At 35.5% G+C, this 18,701-nt stretch overlaps 1 protein-coding gene across 3 annotated transcripts in view; it reads right to left on the bottom strand.

Annotated features, from left to right (window-relative positions):
- Positions 1 to 1,542: 1,542 nt before the first annotated feature.
- LOC128669764 (potassium voltage-gated channel unc-103-like) overlaps positions 1,543 to 18,701 on the bottom strand; it is a 34,673-nt gene continuing 17,514 nt past the window's right edge. The window contains exons 5-21 of one of the 3 annotated variants that reach the window (XM_053744847.2): positions 17,133 to 17,280; positions 16,827 to 17,008; positions 15,775 to 15,795; positions 12,636 to 12,790; positions 12,447 to 12,560; positions 12,249 to 12,370; positions 12,055 to 12,173; positions 11,787 to 11,977; positions 11,509 to 11,651; positions 11,140 to 11,333; positions 10,591 to 10,719; positions 10,325 to 10,469; positions 9,145 to 9,222; positions 8,412 to 8,785; positions 8,057 to 8,302; positions 7,404 to 7,567; positions 1,543 to 7,323 (exon numbers count right to left, since the gene is read on the bottom strand). In XM_053744847.2, the coding sequence (XP_053600822.1) occupies positions 7,320 to 7,323; positions 7,404 to 7,567; positions 8,057 to 8,302; positions 8,412 to 8,785; positions 9,145 to 9,222; positions 10,325 to 10,469; positions 10,591 to 10,719; positions 11,140 to 11,333; positions 11,509 to 11,651; positions 11,787 to 11,977; positions 12,055 to 12,173; positions 12,249 to 12,370; positions 12,447 to 12,560; positions 12,636 to 12,790; positions 15,775 to 15,795; positions 16,827 to 17,008; positions 17,133 to 17,280 (2,529 nt within the window). In that variant the 3' untranslated portion in view covers positions 1,543 to 7,319. The remainder of the gene's footprint in view (positions 7,324 to 7,403; positions 7,568 to 8,056; positions 8,303 to 8,411; positions 8,786 to 9,144; positions 9,223 to 10,324; positions 10,470 to 10,590; positions 10,720 to 11,139; positions 11,334 to 11,508; positions 11,652 to 11,786; positions 11,978 to 12,054; positions 12,174 to 12,248; positions 12,371 to 12,446; positions 12,561 to 12,635; positions 12,791 to 15,774; positions 15,796 to 16,826; positions 17,009 to 17,132; positions 17,281 to 18,701) is intronic. The other 2 variants (XM_053744848.2, XM_053744849.2) reach the window with 2 other exon arrangements.

Here is an 18,701-nt window from a genome sequence, read left to right as displayed (position 1 = left end):
ATACAAAATGAACAGGAGGCAATATGCTTTTTTTACAATCGCATTTTCTACCAGATATGAAATCAAAAGATCCCACTTTAAAACCACAATTTTCACAATGTAATTTCCCTTTAGTCCACTGTTCCTCTTCAACCTTTAACTTGATCCATTTCGGTAATTGGTCTTCTTGAAGATATAAGAACATATTTAGGTTATAACTGGAACACGCAGTATTACAGATGGTTTGCTTTATAATGTAAAAACCATCTGTTAGTGCATGGCGACATTTATGGCATTTTATTATGTAGGAAGAATCCATCATAAAATAAAATTAACAGACTGCATTAAGTATGGACTAAGGTAGGTATGTGTTTATAAAAATGTGCTCTGTGGTAACCTTTAATAAGTTTATACTATAAAAATAACGTATAGGTAAAACAAGGTAGAAATCATGTTATGACAGATCAAAAATTGACACTGAAGTTTGGTTTGACATATAGTTTAGACCGTATAGATTTTTAGAAAAGCTTATGGTCCGTTTGCACGCTTGCCAAGCTTTGGCAAGCGACCACAAGCGCAAGCGTGTAAACACGGCCTTTGTCTTGGCTTGCGTGAGCTTGTGAATTGTTGTTTCCGATCCAATTGAATGTCGATTTTTTGAAACCGATCAATGGGCGCTTGCGACGTATTCAGACATTAATCATTGTGATCTGGTGACGCGTAGATATTTTTGTGATAAAAACAAAATTAGTGGCTGGTCGAACGAAGACAGTTTAACTTTTCTGGAATTTTATCCAAAAGAACCATCAATTTGGAACCCAAAAGTTTAAACCAAACGCAATAGCCGACACGAGTTCTGTGTCCGACATGCTTGGGTGTACCTACGTAGCACACTAACGCATTCACAAGTATGTAAACGTCTTCCAAATGTCAAGCGATATTTGTGGTCGCTTGCCGAAATTTTATTAGAGAGCGCGGGGCCCTTTCGAAATCTATGGGTTAAAAATATATTGTTACTTTTTTTGTTGTGTTATGGCTCCGTCGTTCGCCAAAACGATGATTTTGCCAACATCAAGGTTTTGCTTTTATACGTAAATTTTCGAGCGTTTCAATCTTCGACATTATCGATCTTTGACAACACTAGTTCTTCATCATTTTAAAACAGGCGCACGGGCCCCTTTTTATTCTATGTCAATAAGTAATCCTTATAATATTACTATAAATGCGAAAATCTGTCGGTCTATCTGTCAGTTCCGCTTTCACGCCTAAACTGCGGGACCGAATTTGTTGAAATTTGGTATGGATCTCAATGATTTTGTAGTGTGTTATATATACCATAAAAGACTATATTTATAGGATTTCCTTTTTTTACAATTCGCATCAGTGGAAGTTTATATTTTATATTATTATAACAAAGATTTGTTAAAACCGAAACCTATAAACGAAACGAACGAAGAAATTTGTATGCGCGTTTTCTCTGATGAAGGTGGGAATACCACCCAATACTACTTAACTGGTTCCTATAAAAATTGTATTGTGTAGGGAGTAAAATAAAAGAACAAGTCGCATGTGCGTGATATTTTATTCCACTGAACTCACTTCTTAAGAAAAAATACACCGTTCAATGAATCCAAATTTTTAAACTAGGTATGTGACTAGTGTGCTTTATAAACAATGACCTAGGGAGGAACCTGTGATGTTTGTCTCACGTACCTACCTTCCATATTACGATAATGAACAAACATTCAATTATAATCAATAATGTCGTATAAAATGTAAAAAGCATGATATATTTGTGTTTTTTAAATGAACTATTATCCAGTCAGTGCTTTTGTTAAAAATAATCGTTGTAATGTAGAAATGCATAAGAAGTTCTGAATAATGTTGCCAATGCTATAGCGTTGTCTACATTCAATAATTAGGCATAAAGGATAGCAAAACAACTACCTATTAGCGATGCATCCTGTATTAAAAGTAATTTGTAAATAAAGTTGTCTATTTCTAGTCTATTTTCCTTCCATACTTTCGGTAACAAATTACGAGTGTAGTAGGAATATATTGTGTTGGTACGTATTATAATGTGTATAAAACACTGAATGTTATCGTGGTGAGCAAGGCACTACCCACTACACAACATGTTTATAATAATAAATCCTTAGTGACAAACCAACCGACTACAAAATCAGATCGTTATAAGTATTTTAATTATCATTCTATTACCGACTTTTAACAATCAGTTGAAACTATTAAGTTTTTATATTATTACCATTTTATTAACACGCAACATGCTTTAGCACGATATTTTGTAACAGAACTTAGACAACTATATTTTAGTGTGATGTGATGTAGATTAATAACCATGAAATTACGATAAAAAGTGATGACCGTATATATTTATTAATAGTTACACTTACTTGTTTACACATTCTGTGAAAATACTTTAAATTAAGCAGGTTATCAAAGTAAAAAAAAAGCAATATCTTTCTCAAATATATTTAGGACTTTTATTAAATTATTGTCGCAATTTGCATAATTTCCATTAGGTACTGATATGAATAAAGGAGTCTCGATTTATATATGTGCTTAGATAAATGTTATAAAGTTTATTTAGATTCAATAATCTTACCATAGTATTAACCATCATAGATCATAGTCAACTATAATGTGGAATATAATAACTTTCAGACTGTATGAACAAGTAGGTATTTTACTCGTACCATCACATCTCACATTTCGAAATAATTAGGTGTGTGCTTCACTTTCAGCTTAACAATACAAAATTTTGATCACAGACAAAATTACATAATACAATGCACGCGTTTATTTTGCGCATAATGTTTTCGAAATACAAAATACTTAACTTATAATTACAATATCTCTAATTTATTATAATCGTGAGATTATTCAATGCTGAAACAACCAGTTTTTTGTGACTAAATATTTCAAGGCAACAATTTTTAAATGATTAAGCGAACATCTTTCCGTAAGGTATAGTTCTTGCTTACCTTATTCATTATATGTATAAGAGCTGTCCCATTTAAAACGGCGTTGAGTACATACTAAAATTATAAATTATTACAAGTTAGACATGACTCCAATGCTTTAGTCATAAATTAAATAATTAAGTATCATATGTAACTTTGCATTCAACCATTTCATTCAACCAAATTATAAGTACCTATTTGTAAAGATTACGAAAGTTTCAAATATGATGTTCAATAAATAAATCAGTAAATGTTTTGATATTATGTCAAGTTTGAATTGTAGTGAATCTAGTTAATCAGGATATAGCCTGATAATGTTATATGATTTGGTGTCTACGGGGATATAAAAATCTAATAAAAACTAACCATGTGGTTAGATAGGGTTAGTTTTATACTTATTCAGATACAAATAGTTGTGTCGATTTATATTCAAGTTATGCTTGATACAATATAATTTCACAATTAATGCGGCGAGTGAAAAAATAGTTGATAACATTTCACTTTTCCATTATAAATTATCCCTATATCTACCTATACATAACTTACAGAAATTGTGATTCTGTATAGGTATATATTGTATATAGTTGATCACTTCAATTCATACGCTGACGAATACCGAAGCATTTCAATAAACTAATTAAAAAAGGTATTTAAAGCATATGTGCATAAGTGCCCGTAACCTTCAGCTTCTGATTTAAACTTTCTCTTACTAGATACATAAAATGTAGGTAGGTAAATAGGTACTACCTACTAATATGTATAGTTAAAAGAAGATTACCTTAAAAGCTAGCTTATTTTTATTCAAAAAAATTAACATACACCCTGTGCGTAAGCGCCGTAATCAACCCCTGTGACCTCAACGCTGATTCATGATAATCTCAAAATATACAGATAATTAAATACTACAAGTAATGATCTAAGTATCGTCCGAACTGTAACTAAACGCATTTTCATTATGTTATTTACGCAGAGAGTTCCGCTTTCATATTTTGAGGTTAACATACAATTTTCCTTAGGCATTATTTGTGCTCTCGAGTACAGATGATGTACGAGTAGGTAGTACTAATAGCAATTTTTATTGTCAAACATTAATGTAATTACTACAAAATTTGTGTAACTAAGTACTATTATGACATAGTATCAGTGGTAAAGTAACGATTAAAAAGTGTAACATTTGACTATAAAAATTACGTATTCTAATAACCTTGAGTCATAAAAAATAAATTAGGATTTGAAAATTACTTAAGATTTTTATTAACATGATAAATGTATATTTTATAAACTAAGTCGAATTGCTTTAGTTTGCACATGCTTTGTTCGATTTAATCGTAAACACGGACACCAAAAAACATCCAATTAGAATTTTAATACAACATTTTTCGAATTAGGCGTTGACTGCGGACATTAATAGCATTTATGTGTGTGTGATCTATGAGTAGTCAAATAATACTTCGAAGACCTAGTGTATATTTTCAGTCTAAAGTTTCGTTCTGTTTATGGAATGAAATATATTTTTAGTTACGTTTTATTATGTACAATTCAGGTTTTAACAAAGAATGCGTTAATGCGTTATATCTAGCCAAACATTTGCTACTTTTGAGATTCTACCTATCTAGAATTACATTTAACCTGATTTGCTTTATTCATATTAACAAGTAAATATCTACTCGATTCTCCATTCGCATAGTTATATGTATGTTCCACTAGTCTGGATATAAACAACTAGGCTACGTGTAATTGTATAAATGTTAAATGAAAAGGTCCAATTATCTTTTGCACTTTGACTAACATGTTAGAAGTTCTACCTTGTACGTAACGAGTTGAGTACAAAAATGTGCTATTTTGAGGATAATATGTAATTTCATTTATTTATTTATTTTTGGTACTAAAAATCTAGCTTAGATTATTAAAATAATAATGAACGATAACATGTCTATTCATTGACGAGGAACCAGTAATGTTGTGAACATACGAATTACCTAGTAAATATATGGAATTCTACAACTACAAAAGCAAATATTTAAATTTAGTTCTAGAGTGCTCGTCGTAGTTGTAAAGATATAGCAAAGCAACAATTTAATATCTATATAGATTCGAGAACAATGCTTATCAGGGAATTGACCGATTTACAAACATATCCTAAGATACTATAATATTTACAATTACTCGTGTTTAGCGTTCATATAGTTCAATAAAATGTGCTATTCGTATTGTTGTTTAACACGATGTCATTTATTTGTCATGAAAAGTAAAACGTGCCACTCCACTATGATACGCCGTAGCGCTCTCCCCTACGCCGCGCGCCGCCACTGCGCCGTGCGGTAGCGGTCTTCTACGCTGCCGTAGCGCCCGCCTCTACGCCGTAGCAATCTACATTGTTGTAGACCCTACAACGTACCTAGTGATAGTTCTTACACGAATTTAGATAGATCTTGCCTAGTTGTTGAGTGTTGTCTATTTAATCGAAACTATATTATATTTTTTGTAGTATGTAGATATTTAAAAAATCTGATTTTAACGGAGGACAATCAGAGTTTGTCCATCGATGTGATGTACATTTGAAAAAAGAAAAGAAAAAGCTCACGAATAGAGATCATTTAGTGTCATGAAATGTTTATAAGATGACGAGTATTTTTTAAATGCTAATCGGTGTAATATTCTCATTTCAAATAAATGACGGTGTATCCACGACTGAACAGACCATCGTCGTCACAATTATTTGATTGTATGGGTACATCACAGCAACAATGCATAGTTACACCGTTTGCCACACGCACATTAAAAATGAACATATAATACATTACATTCAACATTCACCTATACAGATAATAACTTAGTAGAATTAATTTATTTAAAACTTAATGTATTATTGAGTCAACCATTTTGACATCAAATGAAAATAAAGGCACGGGTACTTCTGTAACATGTAGGTAGAGGTTTGTATTTATAAACATAGGTACATGTATATTTTGCAGTACTTCGGTACTAGTATTAGAATAATAATGTAATAATATGTGATTAAAGTATGCAGTAGACTAACATTGTATTGTTAGATTCTCCAGTTCCTAATGTAATTTTCCATGAAAATATCAAACATAGGCTGATATAGATAGATATATGTCTTTCAGTTTGCTTTTCGATGTTGTTGATCATTCATTAGAGTGGTAATAGTAACTTAGTTAAACAATTATGATACATCCTAAAATATGGTGGGTTTCATTATTGCTTACAATGATATATTGGCGAAAATCTTATTCTGTACCTAACATATACATAAAGTAAGATTTTTTGAGCCACATTTTAGTAAACCTTAAATTAAAAAAAAAGCAAAGAATTCGCTTTGTCACACTCAAATTTTTCAATAAAATTTTATAATCCGAACCGCTTTGCGAACGAACAACATGAAGTCGAAAATAGTTTGATACAATAATTATATAGCTATACATTATTTAAAGACATTGTGGTAGTATGTATACCTATGTGTCAAGTGATCTTCATAAACGCACTTCCACAACGAGCATTTCCATTGATTTTGACCACAGAAGTATTACCTAGCTACTACGCGAAGGCAAGGGGCAAGGACGGGTAGAAAGCGTTATTTTGTTTACTCTCTTCTGGAAATACAGTTCACGGGAGTTACGTAGTCTCTCAGTCTTATAAACCTCATCATGAATTAGCTGAGATCGATATTACATATAAATAAATCGTTCGGATAGTTTTGAAAGTAATTCCAGGTGGCGATTACCGAAACAATTATCTACACATCGAAATAGTGCGTAATGAATACTGTCCGATAGCGCTATTGTATATTACAAATATGTAAGTAAAAAGGCTCACATTAAAAGCCCGTTAATTAGATAAAATTAAAGCACCCAATATATCCATCACTTATTGCGTTTCAAAACATTTGTGTTAGATACACAAAAGGTACTATCATACTCCAAGTCTCTACAATATTCTAACCAATCCGGCCCGCTGGGCTTCTTCTAGTGTTTACTAAAGCGCTCATACGAGAAATATTTTATAACAAATGGACTCGGCACGGGCGAAGTCCGCCCGGTTGCGAGATCGCGAGGACGTGTTAATTTAGGCGTTAACGGAAGTATAAAATTGGTCCATGTGTGGGGTGGTGTCGCGTCACAGGAAGCTCCGGGCGTCGTCGTGCCGGGAGCGCGCGGTGCGCACGCGCCGGCAGAAGTGGAAGCGCGCGCGCGCGGGACCCGGCGGGCCCGGGCGCGTGCAGCCGGGCGCGGCGGGCGCCGGCTCGGTCCCCGCCAGCGAGCCGCACGAGGCGGACTCAGCGAGCGAGCGCGTCGAGGGCCGGGAGCGGAGAGCGCTCGTCTCGCCTGCCTCACACTACCTGTTTCGTTGTTAGAACAATGAAAATTAACATTCTACCTATAAGGCTTGTCTTCAATTTAGTCTGTAACGCGAACGTACCTGTAGAAAGAGTGCGAGTGTGGGGGTGGCGGCAGAGCCGGCGGGACAGGCGCGTGCGGCTCCGAGGCCGATCGCTGGACGCCGGGAGTGCGCTCCGCGCGATCGCGCCCGGTCCGCCCTGCGCCGCGCTCGCGGTCACTGTTCCAACTCCACTCCCATTGATTCTGAACAAATTAGAATTGGGGAGTCAAACTAAATTCAAATATTAGAGCTTTACAAAGTCGTTTCACTTCATATTTATATATATATCTCTCTCTCATAGTGTACGTATTTAATGAACGTCGGAGTCCAGGTTCCGCTTTCCTATATTTTCACTTCAAATTTAAATATATTATAATAATACTTATATGTATTTTCCACAAAAAGCTACAAACTACTAGCATTTTGGAACGACCACTGCCAAGAAGAAATGCCGAAAGAACCTTATTCAAACGTCATGCCAGAAGAGCTTAGGTACCATAATTATTTATATATTTTTTTCTAAATAATATAATAAAGAATCGAGCCAGCTAGACCCAGTAGCACCCGTTCACAAGTTGATGGCGTATGGATCAGCTATTCCAAGTTCAACCATGTGGGAACCTCACGACCCGGCCCTATATATATTGAGAAATGAAGATAATAAAAATTTAATAATTATGTCATTTAATTACATCATTCGTTTGAGGAACCGACAACGAGGCCTTAGGTAGGGGTTGTGACGGCGTATGAGCAGGTGCGTTGTGATGTGTAGGTTCGCGCGCTTGCAGTAGCTGCAGGATGCGGCGCACGTCTGCGGTCAGGCCGGTCTCCAGCATGGCCACACGCCGGCTGAGCTCCTCCAGCCTCGTCAGCACCGTCGCCACTGAAGCCGCCGTTGCAGCCGATCCCACGTTTTGGTATTGAGGGGAAATGCTATCCTATCAAGTGAAACATAAGTACGTTTGACTACTGGGCATAAAAAGTTTACAATACATACGATATTATTGTTTAATCAATAAATGTTTAATAGGTAGGTGACATACGTACCACTGCAGCATTCTGAGCCTTTTCTGAATTAAAAGACAAAGCGGCAGGCCGGCCAGTTTGATGGATATTGACAGCGGAATGCGGCGCAGACCTGGACGAGGGCGTCCTCGCGGCGGAAGGTGGAGCGGCGGGGGCGAGGATGTCGTCGCAGGAGACGTGGACCGGGGCGGGGGGGCTGGGGGAGGCGTTAGTATAGTAGGAGCTGGGGTTAGTGCTGAGGCTGGAGACAGGCAGCGTGGCGCTGTGCGCGGGCGTGCTGACGGCGGGCTCGCCGGCCGCCGCGCCCGTCAGCGGCGACGTGTCGTTCAGCGGACCCACCGACGACTGTCGCCGCACCGCGGCGCGGCCTCTGTACGTTTGTGGTGTTGATTGCGCTGGAATTCATACACATTTTATAAGATTCATTTTGTTATGTTATTTTAAATTATTATAGAAATTACTAAATATTAAAAAAACTTCGATGGTTACTGTTATCCAGTTGTAAGTTCATAATCTTTCAAATATATCGAGTAGAGTTTAATATACCTAAGACAAAACGCTTAATTTTCTTATCTATATGTTTAAAGTAAACTGACAGTGCTCGCTAATTTATCCTAGATTTTGCTGTTGTTACGGTGGTATTTTACAAAGTATTTGGTTGGTATGTATTTTACAATGTTATCGTTTCGTTCAAAGTCGAAATAAAACTATGACTCCATACATGCACTATTAACTTGTAGATATGCATACTTACAGTATTTGTTGTGCAGCGGCTGGTGTGTTTTATGATGGTAGAGGTCTGGGAAGCTCCGTTTTAGTTGCGCTAGCATGCCTGCACACAAGGGCCGCGCTCAGAGCGGGGCGGCGGGGGCGGGGGCGCCGGACGAACCGTTTGCACCACGAATATTTAATCCAAAAAACCAGCAACGCACAGTGGGTATCGCTTACTATGTTTAGACTGTTATTGTGAAAATCTCGAACTAATTTTAATGCGCGTGGCCAACAGTTATGGTCCGTTTCCCCTCGCCCACTTCACCATCAACAGAAATAAATAAAAAATAGGTACTTAAATAACAAGCATCCACATGCTGCTCATAATAAACAAAATTCAACCGTAAATACAGGAAATAAATTATTACCTTCGGTTTTTACGTTTTGTTCTGTAATAATATATTTAGGTGAAATATAATAATCCGAGGATTAATCATATAATTATCTAAGGAAATTATTTAAAGTAAATCAAAAAACATATAATTATAGTAACACCATGAAGAGTATTCAATTAGGCCAATTGTGGCTATTGACTTCATAAGTGTGTATGTATGTTTAATATATACACAATATAGTGTTATTGGTAAGATGTTATTTGTTGATCATTAAAGCATGTTGTTTTTGAGTAGCTATACTATTTCACAAAACAGAGTCAGTTTTAGTTGGGTAATAAGGACACGACGGATAGATACCAGAAGTTCAAAACATATAAATTAATAAAAGTGATAAAGGATCTCTTATGTAAAAGGGGATTGTACATAGCTCCATTCGATTTCTATGTGTACGTAATCTACTCTATAGAATTGTAAATAAAATACGACACCCATGTTCTGTACTAAATGATATATTATCTTTAGGTAACAAGACTATGTCTCAAGCGAAATTTTGATTAAAGCAATCAATTCGTAAATTTGTATATTTTTATAAAATATGCAATAAACTTGCGTAAATACAATTTACTTACAATTACTTTATTATTTACTTAATTCATTTTATACAAATATACAATTTAACTATACCAATGTTATGTATATTATGTAATTGAGTCCAATATGAGCTGAATGAATATTAACAACGTGGTACTGTACATGGGCGTCCATCAAAATGGTTGATTTTGTTATAAGTTAAAAATGTACATTCCTCCGAATCGTAAGGTAATTTACCGGTGATAGAGTTGAGAGTTGTGGAGCGCTGCTTGCTGAAGTTGAAGTTGAGCGGAGTGACGTCCTGACCCGCCTTGTCCGTGGAAAACTCGAGGATTCCGCGGCTGGCGGGCGACTCAGTCTCGTCATCGCTGCATTGGGAATCCTGTATTCAAATAATATTTCATATAAAACTAACTACGATCCTGCTAACAATTATGTCATTTTAGTAACTTAAAAAGAAGTGTAGGATTCAAAATAAAAAAAAAGCTAGACAAGTCTCTTACCACCTTCTCGGCGAAGGTTTCAGTGTGTGGACGGCGAGTGGTGCGCGCATACGCTTCACGCAGTAGCCGCGCTTCGCTGGGGTTCTCGTAGCGCATTCTGCGACGAGGTTCGATACCACATAGTTCGTCCTGAACATAGAAAAAGGAGGTAACTAACATTTTCATCTACAGCTGTAAGATCATATATACAATCGATTTATGCATAGTATTTATATTAATACTGTTTCAAGTGAATAAATTTCTCATTCTATTCCCTAAATTGAAATTGTTAGTTACCTCCATTGTTAGAGACCCCCAATATCCAACTCTCGTTTGAAGGTATCCGTTTGTGACCGCTTTGAATAATTTGAATGAAAGCTGGCTGTTACTGGGGTGCCCAAAGGCTACTTTCGTTGTACTATTTTGCTTTTTGTTACACATAGTTACATAGATAACCTCCTCACAATCTATCTAGCCACCGTACCGTAGCCTTATCTTACAACTTCATATGTATACTCGTATAGGTACTCTGTAAAACCCTGTATGTAGATGTATATTTGTTTTACTGACATCGCGCATGTTGTAGGTGATCTCGAGGTTGTTGACGAAGGAGGCGCGGAACTCGGGGTAGAAGTCCAGCACGTCCAGCAGATCGTCGCGGTGCACGCGATGCAGGTCGCAGTACGTGAGCGCGCGCACGCGGCAATTGCTTCGTCCCACCGTCGTGTAGATGCACGGGTTCTCACCGAATATATCGTCTTTTCCTGTTAAATTATACATTGTTCTAGTCAGCTTCAAGATATTTTGAAACTGCGGAGTATGAAAACTTGTGTTATCTTTTTTTGGCTTCACGTGAAATCACATGTGATTGAACCGAATTGTGGGTCAAGTATATCTGCCCTTCATTATACACACAACTCGCTTGTAATACGTTCTTACCTAAAATGGCCATAACGATGTCATCTTTTAGTATTTCTATAGAACCCCTCGAAATAAAATACAACGAAGTGAGAACATCGCCGCGATGGACCAGAGTCTCCCCGGGTGGAGCGTGTGTGGTTTTGAATCTCAGCGAAAGCGCTCTGAAACGGAAAATTTTATTAGTGTACAATCCATGTACAACCGTATCACAATTTTAAGATTGAATTAGAATATTAGGAATTAATAATAAAACGAGACTATACAAAAGCATGGCTTTGTAATCATAAATTAATTACCTCAAGCATCCCGGACTAGCACCTTCAAACGCAGAACAATTTGCCAATAAATTGCGGTTGAGGTGCAGACAAATGTCAGCTTGAAGGCATTCTGGGAACCCTTTCAGTAAACTCGACGTGTCTATGCCATTGGTGTAACTCCACGCGTGCTGGAAATATTCTTCTAGCCGTTGTCGAAGGGGATTTGCAATCTGAAATAAATTATATTGTCAGGCCAATGTTACTTTGAAATTATTTTATAAAAATAACATCGTATATATTATTATACCTGGTGGAATCTTATGAATTCTCGCACTCTCAATATTTGCGTGTGGTAGCGAGCTGTTCCTGAGTAGAGCCGTTGTATTATTGCCGATACATTACCAAAGATACTAGCGTACATCAGAGCTGAAATAAACATACAAGTTTTGTAGCATAATTCTGAAAAATATAAACGTATTTTTATTTATTGAATGGACTTACATCCAACAAGCATGACAAATATTGTGAATCCCTTTTCCATATCCGTATTAGGTGCTACGTTGCCGAATCCTACGCTTGTTAAGGACGTACAAGTAAAATAAAGGGCAGTGATGTACCTGGACCTATAACCAAAGATTGTATTAATAATAAACAAATTAATGAAATAAACATTTCTAATACTGGAAATAATATAAATACCTCATGGATGGTCCAGTGGAGTTATCATAAGATGCTTGTACGTCATTGGCCAGTGCATCCAGCCATCCAATAGGAGCATGAAGCTGGGGACGTTCCCAGCTTCCGATAGCATACCTAAGAAATAGTATATAAACTTTAGTCATCAGTTATTCGTAGAAGTCTAGGAATGAATAATAGAATAAACCTTACCACAGGCATGCCAGCCAGTGCGCAATAAGCACAAAGGTGGACATAAGTAGGAGAAGGACGGCTGTGCCATATTCGGAGTATCTATCAATTTTGCGGGCGACGCGCACGAGCCGCAGCAGCCGCGCTGTCTTCAGGAGCCCGATCAGCGTCGTCGTCTGCAACCACCACAATCACAGCTCAGAGCCCCTCACGCCCTCGCTACAGCAAACTAACTTAGCCGCAAATCAAGCATTGTATCAAACGTTCGCCTTACTAAATAGCATCAACGAGGCCTCGCAGCAAAACCACGCTAACCAAGCAAATGTTGCCTATGATATGCTGTCGAGCTCAACCAAACTTTAGTATTTGTTGCAGGATTACAAGCGATTATGTCAAAACTATAAAATTAGCTGGCATCGTACATAATGCGGTGCATATAAGTTTATGTAAATTCTAATATAAGTAGTACTTGTTAGTAGGTATCTTGTACTGTATTATTTAATAAAGGAAATTCAATTTGTATATGTAATTTAAGTACCTACATTATACATACAAGGAAATGTCATAAGAACCTGTCTATTAAGCCAAAATAATTGGATATAAGTACTTGGTAGGCAAAATGTTTTCAAGACGTGAATTTGACTGTGCATCATAAGCCAGTAAAACCAGTCACAATATAGGCAAGCCTTGTATTATATATATTATGAAGTCGAAATATTACCTTTTTCAAATATTTCCATCAGTTTCTACTATTTTCTGTTGAATATTTACCTTAATGTTATCAATCTGAAGTTGCATGTCAATTAATTTCAGTAGGTAGGTCTCTCTACAAACCAAATAATTGTGTAAAATGGAAATAATTTTGGTATTCAAGGCTTATCGTTAAAATTATGTGTACATTTGATGATTAATACGTACATTGGATAGGTATTAGATGACACATATTACTTTAGTCCTATTTATAAATCAACAAATTCTAAATGTTCGATTCATACCTAAATAGTTAATTACATATATCTTGTTGGGATGTTTTAATTTGAATTTTTAAATACCCCTTTTAAAAAAAATGTTATTAAGTAAATTGTAAACAGACGAAATATGGAGTGTGTTCTTAAAAGGATTCCTTTTGTACCTTTTGAGGCACTATGTATCCTAATAAAACAATGATCGGCTGATACACAAACTGGTAAGCTGTAGAAATGATTAATTTAGTAATGGACACGTTGCATACAATATAGTAGTCCTAAGAATCAAATATGTTTTCTCTGTTTCTGCCATGGAATTAGTAGGTACTCCAGTACTTACTAAATCCACTAATTTACTAAATTTGAAAGTTTTATGTCACAAACCGTAGCGCAGTTTGATAGAAGAAATAACATATGATAATAAGTAAGTACTTATTGTAGTGTGAGCCATATTAACATTTATACTACTTTCTAAAATGGCTTTCTTTTATATTTTAGACATATCTTGAGATCCTGATGGGATTGCCGAAATATGAATATATTCACAAAGAAAGAGTTCTAATTTTCCACAATTAAAATTTTACCAGTTTCCCGGTTTCGTTGACCAGCTTTGTACTGTTTTAGTCGATTATAGTATTTCACAAATTAGTTTGTACCAAATAATATTGAATTTGAATTAAAAAAAAAAAGAAATTGAGTCGCCACAAATTAACTTTAACACTTACAACATGTACATGTTAACTAAATTCATAACAAAATATTATTTTAAGTGGATTTATGCAAAAATGAATGCTTCAGAATAAATGAATGTTATTCTATTGCAGTTTTATCCGGTGTCCGAAGCCAGACGTAAAGTGACATGAAGGTAACATGGTGTCATATATAATGTGAACATGTTGATGATTCATAAAAGGAGGGATAAATAGGACAGGGTTAAATAGTGGAGAAAATAAAAAAAGGGTAAATATGACTATTAGAAATAATTTATTTTAATAATAAAATAAAAAAACACAGCCAGCAGCTGCGTCAGTTCCATATTGTAATACCAAATACAAATGCAGATTTATATTTTGTACTTGAATAATTTGAATTATTAAATATTTAATACATTATATTCAACGAGAATATAGAAGTATGATACTGACACAGCCGAAATAAAAACAATTTAAGATCAGTTTCGAGTAGGAAAAGTTTAAATGAACAGTATAAAAGAATAATAAAGGGGATAGAGTCGTAATTTCATATCATATTTGGTACATTTTATTCTTTATAGTTCGATGTAAGGTGGGTGCCTTAATTGGAGCATGTCGGAGACTGAACAAAATCTGTGCTTACTCATGTGTGACAATTATGGGGTTCTCCTATAACGTATTTGTACAAATACATCGTCTGGGAAGTGTGAGCGTATATTGCTGACAAGCTTTGTGCACTTGTGATTATTGCTCTTTTAATGAACAAGCCAATAAAACATCCCGCAAATATTTTTAAATAATTTGAAAACAAATTCCCTAATCTCTAAATTATATAACAATTCACAGCATTCAGTGTTCAAATTAATCATTACCTCTTGGGGATATACTTAGAAATATTTCTACTTAACTATCATTTTCGTAACGTTAATTTATGTAATCAAGGCGTTGTAAGTAACTAAAGCTTGAAATAAATTAGCTACAATATATAAGGGAAGTGGTGAAGGCCCTCTGTCTGGAGGTCACCTTGGGAGTTGCGACGATCGTTACCATAACAATCTGCAACTCTGTCGAATAACGATATTTATTCAACAAAGTTATTCTATACATACACAATATATCTACATTATTTATAAAATTAATAATAAGCTATAATGACATTACATACATGTCCGCTAGTGCGATTAGTCACACAGTTATTGCGTATGTATGTGTTTCATATTGATCGCTAGTTCCGATTCAAGATACTCTAATTTAGGTTATCGGGCTCTGGCGGGTAAGCTCGTGACGTGGCGAGTGGGCCCGGATGCGGGGCTAGTCGGGCACGATGTGACATTTGAAAATGATCATAATATATTGCTCATGGGAAGCGTCCATATCTTCCATTAACGCATTCGCTTAGTGGATTTGAAATGGCTAGTGGAAATTAATCGATAATATATGTTAACTAAAATGTAATAAAATTGAGTGGCAGCAACATAAAAATAGTTCACAAAGATGGTATACCTCATCACTTTCCAGCCCCTGCTGTAACAAGAAATGGTATAACAAATTCAATACGCACCCACCTTCGGGCTCCATACCGTGATTAAAATTAAAATAATAAATATAAAATATGAAAGTTGTAATATTATTACGATTAAAATAACAAGTAATTAGACGATAGAGAGTAGCTCATAATGACATAAGAATTAAACAATAAGTATGTAATAATAAAAACACAGATTAAAGTAAAATAAAGTGGATGACATGAACTCATTAATCGATTTGGCCTTGATGTGTTCGGCGTAAACTAATAATTTTATATTTTATTATAATCGTGGTTACGTATATAATCAATAGTGTCCGTTGCAGTAACTGCATTCCACTACATTACGTGATTTACAATAGAGTCCGCAGTTTCATTTGTCCGAAAATTATGTTCGCTACGATTAATCCCGAACTAGCTTCGAAAGTAAAAATTCAAATAAAAATTATTCGTGTGCAGATATTGAGAAGAACAGTCTAGAAAGTCTTCGTTCATTCCTAACTTGACCTACTTCGCAGTCTTAGTATGACCTATTTTATTCGCTCTTTATGCAGACTGTATCGTGCTTGAGAACCCTAGGTAATCTTATTCTATTGTATAGCCTCAATATGCATTTTAAAATCACGTTATACTAACTCATTTAATAGATAAATTTTTGGTTCGGGATTTAAGGCTGACGCTTCAGTATGTGGCACGAAAATCAGCATTACCAATTTTTTTGGTTTAAAATTCTCAGGTGGCCATAATTTCTATACCTACTTAAATATTTTGAATAACTATAAATGTTCATAAAAATATTGCAATATTTTTAATAACAACTGTTTTGTTATATTAAACATGACATATACGATGTCGAGTTTTGCACCATAGACTGACGCATCAACCACCATCGATATCATAAACATTTCGGACAATTGATATCTGGCGGCTGTTCTCCAAAATTTAGGCATTGACTTTCTATTTCTAAATTTGGAATGTGTTTTGTGGTATGAGGTCGAGTATGATGGGTGTTCGAGGAAAGGCAGCTCACTTCATCGGTGTCGGTGCCGAAGAGTAGCAGGTCGAAGGGGATGGCGGCCACAAGGTCGATAACGAACCAGCCGCGGAGGTAGTGCATGGCGATCTTCGCGGGATCAGACTCCACCTCGTCCGCCGCGTTCACGAATGTGGTGCGGAAGTTTATTAGGATATCGATTATGAAAGTTACGTCCACTGTAAGAAAAACGAAGTGTTAATTTCATCGTGTAGAATGATTTAATAACTCGAAATTTGGTGTTGTTCCAAATTTATATTAATGTTACCTAATAAAATCACTTTTAGAAATCAATTCCTTTACCTATCATATCGATGACAACGATAGGATCTTCTCCAAAGCTGCGCGAGCGCTTGTCGAAGTCGGGCTCATTCAACTGGAAGGCCGCCACGTACGGCGTGAATATCGCTGTGTAGATCACCAGTATCAAGATCAACCAATCCCAAGCGGCCTGGAAAATCAACATTATTCTTGAAGCACCAATTATTATTTTGGGAATCAATTAATACTTCGATTGCAATGAAAATTGATAGTTTTCTTTTTCTAGATATGGTTTGGCTCTTTGTACCTACACCTCATTTTTGTAATTTATTGTCTTCATTCGCTTGAATAAGACAAACAATTTATAATTATTTGGATTATACTGGAGACAAATCTATTAAAACAATGTCTTTCTTACAAACGCTGGTCAATGGTGATTAAAATAACATAACTAGGTACATTACAGAACAGACCACATGAAGTCGCGTGTGAGTTGGGATTGCGTGTCGTCAACTAATGAGGTTGCTCTGATTCAGAATATTTGTGGGTATTTTTTGTATGTAACAAGGTACCTTATAAAGAATACGTGGGTTACTTAAGTTTGAATACAATGAATTTATTCCATATCGATTAATAATATGTTACACTAAGATTGAGATGGGGCTTAAAATATGCAATTAAAATAAGGTATATCTTACTAATTTCATATATCCGAGTTCGTACTAACGTACACAAAATTTTGAATCGGGCATGTTTAAAGATTGAACACGTTGTTTAGTGAGGAATAACAAATACAATTAGATATTTATAATAATAAATTAAAAATATTATAATATAATCCATAATAAAAATTATACGACACCTGCTTACAAATAATCATATACCATGTTAAAACTTTGATGTGGAAGTACGTGATTGAGATCGAACGAAAAATGCGTGTGGAAATATTGTATGAAAATCCATTTTTCCCTCGAGAAGAACAGTAATACGGCTAAAATAAATACGAATCTCCCTGGATACAAACGTCATTCACCAAATCTAAAAGCAATTTTGTCGTGTTATATCCATGGATTTGAAAAGTACTTCGTACAAGGGAGTACCTACAAACCATGGAAAGTTATATCAGAATACTATGACAGCGACGACAATTCTTAAAAAAAAGAAAACTCATAATAGTTGTTGCTGGCTGAAATGTCGCCGTCAAATGTCTCATAAATCAAACTGGCCTGAAATGTTCTTATTTCTTAAATAAATAAAAATCGCATTAGAAATTTGCTGACTTTTATTTTTAATTTCTTTCCTACGAAAGAAATTAAAAACTATTAACTAGAAATTAAAAATATTAACTATTTGCGATGACTCTACAGTCATCGCAAATAGTAGAACATTTTCTGGATATTTGATGCATTATAGTGACAGTATTGAAGATATCTTAACGCAACCGTGGATTAACGAAAGTGCACAAGCTGTAATAAATAACCTTTTGCCTGAAAAATCTTCATATTTCATTATGATTGTAGGCAGGTGTCGTAAACAATAGACCACTGCACAGACTGTCTTATGAAAATATTTATCGATCCATCTATCCAGGTAAAACTAGATTAGGTGCGT

Source organism: Plodia interpunctella, chromosome 5 (assembly GCF_027563975.2).
Source record: "Plodia interpunctella isolate USDA-ARS_2022_Savannah chromosome 5, ilPloInte3.2, whole genome shotgun sequence".
NCBI lineage: Eukaryota > Metazoa > Arthropoda > Insecta > Lepidoptera > Pyralidae > Plodia > Plodia interpunctella.
The sequence above is the reverse complement of the archived record's forward strand: the minus strand, read 5'-3'. Positions and strand labels throughout refer to the sequence as shown.